Source organism: Elephantulus edwardii, unplaced genomic scaffold (genome assembly GCF_000299155.1).
Source record: "Elephantulus edwardii isolate Elephantulus edwardi_28Jun2011 unplaced genomic scaffold, EleEdw1.0 scaffold00052, whole genome shotgun sequence".
Classification (NCBI taxonomy): Eukaryota; Metazoa; Chordata; class Mammalia; order Macroscelidea; family Macroscelididae; genus Elephantulus; species Elephantulus edwardii.
Window position 1 is genome coordinate 2,830,211 of NW_006399802.1, and position 9,402 is coordinate 2,839,612.

Sequence of the window (9,402 nt, forward strand, 5' to 3'; positions counted from 1 at the left end):
CTTTCCAGGATGAATCTGTTTGTTTTCCTAGCAGTCCATGGTACCCTCAATACTCTTCTCCAGCACCACAGCTCAAAGGCATCAATTCTCCTTCTAGTTCCTGAGATGTTAGGCAGGTCATTCATTTCTACGAACTTCAGTTTCTTACCCATAAAATGGGAGTAGTGCTGTCTGCAGTAGGACACTGCAGGTCCTCCCATGAATAGTGGCTCACTTTGCTCAACGGGAATGCAACTGAAGGGACAGTGTGCCAGTTTCCAATCTCAACAACCTTCCACCCTTTCTTAGAATGCTGCCACCATGATGTGGACAGGCCTGGACTAGCCTGCTGGAGGATGAGAAACCTCACAGAACAGAACCAAACGGCCGCAGTCAGAGCAAGCCTAACCCAGCAGGCCCCACTATGAAGGAGAGCCTAGCCAGGATCAGCAGAGCAGCCTGCTTGCCCTGTACTAACCACAGAAACCAGAGTAGGCTGAACAGAAAGCAAAAAGCTACTCAGCTCACCAGGACAATAAAAAAGGGATATCATTTAAAGCTGGGGGTGGCACACTACAACCTACATGCCAACCACCTGATTTTGAAGAGTTTTATTGGAAACACAACCACACCCATTTATATATTGTCTGGGGACTTCTCATTCATCTTTCCAAAGTCAGTTCAAAAGGTGCTGTACCTCAAAAAAGCCCTCTTAGAACTTTCTGGGCAGAGCTAGGGCCCTGGGCCTTTTGGACACCCTGTGCTGACATCCCCCCAGCTTGTATTACCTCTCTAGCTGTCTCTGTCTTCCTAGTAGATCAGAGAAGGTAGTATTCAATGTAAAATGAGAAGCTCCCTTCTTGAGAGGCTGGCCACCACTCAGAACCCTCTGAGCTCCCACTGCCTGGCACGCAGCTCTGAAAATGGTTTGCTGATATTTTTTTTAAAGAAATGTTATTTATTCCTTCACTATGAAAAACATGTTATTTAACTCAACTCGGTAGATGCTGACAAAATACAAAGTGTTGATACACATTAGCATTTATTTAGAACTCAGGAAAACTGATGTCATGATGCATCTTGATTTAGTTCTCGGTTGTGGTGGAAAAAACATCCACTTAATTATGACAAAAGAAACACTTCAACAGAAAAACATAACTTGGTGAGATCTGTTTGGCTGCACAAAAGGAAACCTATCAAGTAACTAGCCTCCAGTGTCATTATTTTTTCATCAACTGAAGGAATACAACATCCACCACCTACAGTTTCATTTGTTCTTCCCAGGCGTTTGCTCTCCTCTGGGCTATTCTGCATTTGTTCCCCAGCCCCAACCTCATTTTGCCCAGAATGTGGCAGTTGTTTACAGCCTGGAAATGTTCCTCAACCACAGCTCTGCGTAATCCCTTCAGACATGATCGTTGGCTCTCCTGTTTAAAGAGTCCAGACTCAAATCTCAGGCTATCTCAGCCCATCTCTAATTTACCAGCTCCAAATGAAATCCACCATAAGTAGGGTCTGGTTTCCAAGAACATGTCCTACACTGAGGTTTTACTATGTACATATACACATATACATAAACACTACCCCTGGTACATACACATGTACACACAGCGAGTGCTTCTGCAGCTTGCAACTACCCCTTCCTTTGCACTGAGATTCTTCTGTCTCCAGATGCAACTAAAATCCATCTCTTCCTTGAAGCCCTCCTCCCTCCAAATTCTCCAATACAAACATAATGGGAGAGAAGTAACTAAACCCCAATGTGCCAATTTCTTCCAGGAAGTGTTTGACTTGAGGATTCAAATTACTACCTTATTGTCTGTATCTTTAATGATCTTCCCTCCAAGTACTGAGAGCTCTCTCAACAGAAAATATTCATTGGGTAGGTCATTGTTCTGTGCTGTCAAGTTGAGTACGACTCATAGTGATCCTGTCAACAGATGTGAACTCTGTCCTATCCTGTACCATCCTCACACTCTCCAACACCCTCAAACCCTTTGCTGTAGCCACTGTGTCAAACCACCTGGTTGAGGGTCTTCCTCTCCTTTGCCATCCCTCCATCTTCCCAAGCTTGATTAGCCTTTCCTAGCAACATGCCTGAAGTATGTGGATGAAGCTTTATCATTTTTGCCTTCAAAAATCACTCTAACTGCACTTTCTCTGAGACGTATCAGTTTGTTCTTTTATCAGTTCATGGGATATTCAGCACTCTTCTCCAAATCACAATTCAAAGGCATCAATTCTTTTGTCATCCTTAGACATTGTCCAGCTTTCAGATGCATAGCAAGCAACTGAAAAAATGGTCTGAATCAGGTGCACCTTAGTCCCCATACTGACATCATTGCTCCTCAATAATCTGGAGAGGACCTTACTTTCCCAGTGCAATAAATCTCTTGATCTCATGACTTCTTTAGGTATGAGTTGGTGAAATTTAAGTTAGCATTATATTACGGGAGAAACAACCACAATAAACAGTCCATTTTCAAATGGCAAGGAGCCCTGGTGGTGCAATGAGTTAAGAATTGGGTTGCTAACCAGAAGGTTAGTGGTTCAAACCGACCAACCCCTCCACGGGAAGAAGATGAGGCAATCTGCTCCTGTAAAGATTTATAGCCTTGAAAACCCTATAGGATAGTTATAGTTTGTCCTTCAGGGTCACTGCAAGTCAGCATGGACTCAAAAGCAGTGACTTTGGTTTTTTACATTTTCTTCCAAATGAGAAAATGCTCAAGCTTGAATGCTGGTAGTGGCAGGAGTGGGTAATATGGCCAAGTGTGTTTTCCCAGGAATCATCTGGGAGGGAAGGCAGGTGCCCAAGTGAGGACACAGGGAGAAATAAGTACAGGAGAAGAGAACCCAACAGATACACCATGATGAAGTGACACTGAAAGTACTTGATGCTTGGAAGGAAGGATGTTGGTAATCCCTGCTCAGAAGGACCCTCTGTGAGATGCACTGGCAGCTCCTGCAACAATGGGCTTAAGTCCAGCAGTGATGGCAAGGTTGGTGCAGGTTTAGGCAAGGTATATAGGGTCACATCACACAGCATCTAACAGTAACACTCTGATGGTTAGTACTGTGTATCAACATTATCATGATTCTTAGTGTAATGTAACCACTTTATGTTACAAATTCCAGTAGCCTAGTGGTAAGAAGTTACACTGTAATCCCAAAGACACATGGTTCCAATCCACCAGCTGCTCCTTGGGAGAAGGCTGGGTAATCTCCTCTCATGTGATTTACTGCCTCTGAAAACTCACTACTGTGTCTTTTATGGGTCAATTCCAACTGAACAGTACATATAGCAACAACATGATGTTGATAAAGCAGGATTAGAAGTGGCTCTACAAAGATGATGAAAGGACCACACCTCAGGGGGTGGGGTCAGGAAAAGTTGGAGGGCTTTCTGTCCGATCCTCTATCTGGTGGTAGCAGAATCCATAGGAAGCTGTGCTGCTAACTCAAAGGCTGCGCTCTCAGCAGTTTGAATCTGATGATGAACTCTCTCTTCCTCTGCTATTTAGGGCCTCAGAAACCCAACTGTAGGTCAGCTATGAGCGGTTCTGATTTCACAGTAATGCATTTCAGTTTTGAGACATCTGGCCCTCTGGCTGGTGGCCTCCAGACTTGATCTGGTGACCTGTCATATTTGCCGACTCAGTACATGTGACCCTTCTCCCTGCCTACAATCTTTGGACTTTGTCAGCCTCTGAAGCTGGCAGTATCCAAAGCCAGCTGTCTGCAACCCAGCTCCCTGACAACCTTTGCATTCATCTGCCTCTGAAGCCAGCGGTCCTGCCAACCTGCTGACAACTTGGACTCATTAGCCTCCCCAGATGCCTCTCTCTTGAGGTCTGACCTACAGACCTGGGACTTGCCAGACTTTACAAACATGTGAGATACTTCCTTGAAATAAACCTCAGTTTATGCATGGACACACGTGCACAGGTGTATGTGAAAGCTTTGTTGGTTTTGCTCAGCTAAGACAAATACCTAACTCTCAACATTGGCCCAATGTTGAACAAAAAGGCAAATTAGGGAAATGGTGTATGTTCTGCTGTGCATACTCTCGACAGCAAAAATAAATGATGATGCAAAAATCAACACAGATACTGATGGTACAATAAGAACCCAGAACAGGGTCTGGCATGTGAGAGTCCTCAGTAGACCTAATGGTTCTCAGGCTATTCCCCAACAACTGACTAAAGGAAATTGGGCTGAGACTTAGTGGCACTTATTGGAGAGCTCTGACTGTCAACAACTTCATACTATTGGATCTACAATCAATAACCTTGGTACCAGCAGTCAGGAAATCAGGAAACATACTGCACTGCGAAAGTATGCAGTTAGGAACTTCTCCAAATTACTGAGGAGTAATGATGTCAGTTTGAGGGCCAAGGTGTGTCAGATTCAGGCCATGGTCTTTCCAATCACTTGCTATACACCTGAGAGGTGAACAATGAATACGGATGACAGAAGAATTGATGACTGACCTGTGGTGTTAGAGTACTGAAAATCCCATGGACTGCCCAAGAACAAACAAATCTCTTGGAGAATGTGGGGCCATCGTGCTTTTTGGAGGGTTTACCTCGCATACGTTGGGCATATTACCAGGAAGGGGTTTTTCCTTGGAAAGGGACATGATGCTCGAAAAGGCAGAGGTTCAGCAAAAGAGAGGAAGACCCTCAACCGGGTGGATTGAGAAAGTGGCTACTGCAATGGGCTCTAGTGTGTCAGGTGTGAGGATGGCACAACATAGGACCGGGTTCAGATCTGCTGTTCATAGGGTCGCTATGGGTTGTACTCAACTCGACAGCTCCTAACAACACAACCACAAACACTGGAATGCTAGAAATACAATTTCATGATTCTCTGAGGATGGGATTAAATAAAAGGCTCTGAGTGTTCAGGGTTGGATTTATGATTTGAGTGGCTTTCCAAAATCTAGCTGGCTGGACATAAATGTGAAAATGGGCTGCCTCCTTCAACCAGGAAGGAGGGAGGATGTTGGCCTTGGTATCAGGACACAGTCACCGCAGAGACACTAGAGATGAGGACACCCAGAGTCTCTGCATCCCAGACCAGAGGGAGGAGGATTCTGAAGCCACTCCTATTTGAAAACAATGGTTTTTAAATGTAGTCTCAAGTCCAGTAGTACAGAATGTGTAAGAAAGGTAGATTCTCGGGCCCTGCTTGTGCCTGTGGGGGCAGGGCCCAGTGATGTGTGTTCTCTAGCCCTCCAGGGACATTAGCATTTGCATCACTGCACTGGAACATCCTACTCTGTTGTTGGGTTTTGTTTTTTTGGTTTGTTTTTTTTTTTAAAGTGTGTGTGTGTGTGTGTGTGTGTGTGTGTGTGTACTGACTAGTACAGGGGGAGATTGTCCCTCCTTCTCCAGCAGAGCATCTGGTGGATTCAAACTGCTCACTTCTGAGACTGCAGTGCAGCTTCTTGCCACTAGGTCACCAGACCTCGCCTGTGTTGTTATGTACCATCAAGTTGGAACTGACCCCTAGCTAACCACCCCAGTGGGTTTCTAGAGGCAGTAAATTGTCAATTGAGGAGACTGCTCATTTTTCTCCCATGGAGCAGTTGTGGTGGTGGTGGTGGTGGTTAAATGCCTTCGAGTCGAGCATGACTCATAGTGACCCTATGAACAAAAGGCCTGAAGCCCCTCTACAACTATCCACATTTATCAAAGTTCATAGTTTCCCGAGGCAAGTTGTTTAGGAAGTGGATGCCACTCCTGCTTCCAAACCTGTCATCGTATGTTATTGTTATAATGTGCCATTGAGTCACCTGCGATGCAATGCATTGCGACCCTATGCACAGTAGCTCTGAACCCTTCTGGTGGCTTAGTGGGTAGCATATGGCGCAGCTTGTGGATTCAAATTGTGTTCCTTTGGGTTTGTGGCCCAACTGCTTACCATTAAGCCACCAGGGACAACTAACTTCAAGGGACCAAAGTTACAACCTAGTAGGTGAGAGGCAACCCAGGTCTTTTCTAAAGACTATCTCTGATCCCATCCCATCATACTAGCTGCTAGATAACTTCATGGGCTTGGCCCGTGAGGCTCTTCTTGACCTGGGTCTGGCTGCCCCTCTGCGTCCTCCCCACCTCTAGCCTCCACTGCTAGCCACAGGTGACTTCACCAGCAGTTCCCTAGCATACCAGGTTGCAGTCCCCCAATGGAGGTCATGACCCTTGCCCCACCATAACATCCCTGCCTCCCAGTAGCTCCCCTTGATGAACCTCCTGGAACCTCTCCAGCCGGCCTGTGACCTCACAGGTCCACAGGACCATATGCATCATGGCCTGCTAGAACACTCACTGACCACATCACCTCTGTGGTGAAGGGCACAACCCAGCAAGGAGAGAAAGAGGGCAGAGAAGATCCACAAGAAATGTTTGGTGAAAGAAGCCAAGTTCTAAACACAACTTGACATTCCAGCTATAAAGCAGACTGTCTTACTCCTCAGTATATGAAACAGCCTTAACTGTAATTGGCAAAAAAATGTGTGCTAAAGTTTCAAAGCAATTAAAGAAAACTCTCATTAACAAGCAGAGTTCTGAGCAGTGGAAGAAGAAAGAGATATCGGGTGATGAAGGGAGTTGAAGTTAGCTGGCTTCGAATTTCTGTGGATATCCATCCAGGCCTTTCTCTGGACCCCTAATCCCAGGAACTCCAGGCTGTCCCAGTCCATCCACCAAGCCAAATTGTGCTGCACATGAGTCTGTGTTTCCTCCTAGATGACTCCTAACCAGACAGCTCCCAGAGAAATCTCCCCCACTCCCCAGGAAGCAGCTTCTGATGGGGCTACCCAGCTCTCTGTCACCCAGATGGGGAATCCTGAGAGGTTCTTAGTGTATCCCTTAATCGGCCCCACCCAGTTAGACGTGGGTTCATCCATACGACCTGGGAGAGAGAGGAGGCAGATGGAAAAATTACAGGAGGAGTATTCCCTTATGCTCTCATGTAAAACAAAAAAGATCCTTCTGTAAGCACCAGTTGGCAGGTAGGAGCCTGTCTCCCTCCTGTCTGGACACCCAGGACTGAAAGGAACCCAGACTCCTTATCAGTCTCCCCTCGCCCAGGCCTGGGCAAAAGTTTACCTTTGGGAGGACGAGGGCCTGAGGGGTGGGGGGGAGGGCGGCGAGAAGAAGGGCAGAACAAGAAGGGAAGCTGCCAGAGTACCAGCGCAGGGCCCTGCTTGCAAGACCAGGTTTAATCACAACGCTGAGCTCTAGTGCGCTCTCCCCCCCAAAGAAGTAGAAAGGAATATTATTTTATGGGGTGTGAGAGGGCACACACACAGGAGTGTGACGAGCCGAGCCTGTAATTAACTGGCCTGCATTTTCTGGGAGTTGGGAAAGTGTAGTAAAGATGACAGGATATGTTAGGGAGAGGTACTGTCCCAGAGCACTCCAGGGCATGATCGAGTGGGGGATGGAACGCAAAGGCAGGTGAGAGCAGAGGCTGAGTCTCCTTCCAGGCGACTCCCTAGGACTCGCGGAGGCAGGAATCGACCGGTGCTACCCTGGACACTGGTGCAGCCAGTATCATTTCTACCCGAAAAGCGCGCGTAGGGGTTCTCGGTGCAGCTCTGGCACAAAGGGCCGCTCAGGTTTGGAAATCAGACGCAGCGAGTCGGGAGGGGCAGGGCATTTAGAGGAATTTACATAGACACGTTTAGAGACCGTCAGTCCGGATCTGCTACCGAGAACGACGTGTAATCTCGGGAGAGTCCCTGCCCAACTCTGGACTTCGGTTTCCCATCTACTGAGTGTGAAGGAGGGAGACAAAAGTAAATGCTCTTTCCAATCTCTGACAGCTCTGACTCTCCAAGACTCGACTGGGCCGGAGCCAGAAGGGCTGGCGGGCTCTCTCTTCTAGGGCAAGGCAGGGCGGGGCGCTCTCGCGCCGGCTACTTCCGAAGCCAGCACCCCGCTCCGGGCTCAGCGCGAGGGCAGCATCAGGAGGCAGCCAGGGCCAGAGGAAGGCGCACGGGAGGGGAGGAGCTGGGTAACAGCGTGGGACCCTCGACCACAAGGTCCTAGCCAGAAGTTTATGAAGGGCTTGGAAGGAGAGCAGCGCCTCGGTTACCCCAAGCGCACAGTGGCCCTGGGTCCTCAGGGGGAGGCCAAGGGGTGCCCTACCTTTTCCTTCTTGCCAGGCCCACTCTCCTCTGCCGCCGAAGAGGCGCACTTGTTGAGCAGTTTCTTGCTGCCGCAGGCCGTTGGACTCCAGGTGCGGCCACCGGAGCAGGCGCCCCCAGTGGGCTCCCCGGCGCCCCCGACCACGGCGCTCTCCACCTTGATCAGGCGGTGTTTGGGGGAGATGTAGCGCACCTCTGCCGGCGTGGCGGGCCGTCGCTCGCTGCTGCGGTAGAGGTGCGGGGAGCCCGAGGAGGAGGAGGAGGCGGTGGCGCCCGCGCCCGAGGAGGCGCAGCAGCAGCCGGCGGCGCCAGACGCGGACGAGGCCGAGAAGGCGCGCTGGCTGCCGCCCGGCTCCCCACCGCCGCCGCAGTAGTCCAGGCGGCACATGGCGCGCAGTTTGCGCAGCGACGAGCCCGGCCCGTTGTAGGGGTCCTCGAAGTCGCGCTCCTTCTGCGCGCGGTAGGCACGGATGAGGTCGCTCGTGCTGCCGCTGTCGTCGGGCAGCGAGCCCGACGAGGACGTGAAGCAGGAGGCGGCGGCCGGACCGCAGGACGCCGAAGAGGCCGTGGGGGCCTGCGGCACGGCCTGAGGGGGCTGCGAGGGCCGCTCGCCCCGGCGTCGCTGCTCGCGGTAGTCGGGCCGCGGCGGCTGCGGGGGACTCTTGGTCTTGCTGTTTCCCAAGCTGAAGTACTTGTTTAGCCACTTGGCCATGGCGAGAGGCCACCTAGGGCCGCGGCGCGGGAACTCGGTCCGCCGCCGCGGCCATCCGGGGGGCAGCGCTGCCGCCCAGGCCCCTCGGCGCCCCGGCCCCGGCGGGGGGCGTCCGGGGCGCCCGTTCCCGACTCCAAGTTCAAGTTCTCGCCGCCGCCTCCTGCCGGCAGATCCCAAGCTCCAGCAGCTGCAGCGCCGCCCTCCGCCTCCGCCGCGCGCCGCCCGGGCTTTGGATCGCGCGCCCCTTGCGGGCCGGTCTCATGGAGTCTCGGCCCGTGGCCCCGCGGAGAGCGAGAGGCCCGGGCGCCCCCCGCCGCGGACGCTCTGGCCGTGCGCCCCACCGCCAAGGGCGCTCCTGTCCCGTCGGAGCCGGAGGCTCAGTCTCGGCCGGGATCCGAGGCTCCTGCAGGAACTTGGCGTCTACCGCCCCCTTCTTTCTTCCCGAGAGCGCTGGGGAAAGCCCGGCCCCGGAGCGGGCGGGCGGGAAAGCGAGGGAACGAGCGAGCGATGAGGGAGGCACGCCGGGGGCGGGAGGAGAGAGCGCTGAAGGCTA

General features: G+C 51.2%; 1 protein-coding gene and 1 pseudogene across 1 annotated transcript in view; one reads left to right on the top strand and one right to left on the bottom strand.

Annotated features, from left to right (window-relative positions):
* SHB (Src homology 2 domain containing adaptor protein B) overlaps positions 1-9,111 on the bottom strand; it is a 146,948-nt gene extending 137,837 nt beyond the window's left edge. Inside the window, 2 exon segments of the mRNA XM_006886865.1 lie at positions 8,139-9,021; positions 9,023-9,111. Coding sequence (XP_006886927.1) covers positions 8,139-9,021; positions 9,023-9,111 — 972 coding nt within the window.
* Positions 9,110-9,402, top strand: part of LOC102861721 — a 42,565-nt pseudogene continuing 42,272 nt past the window's right edge.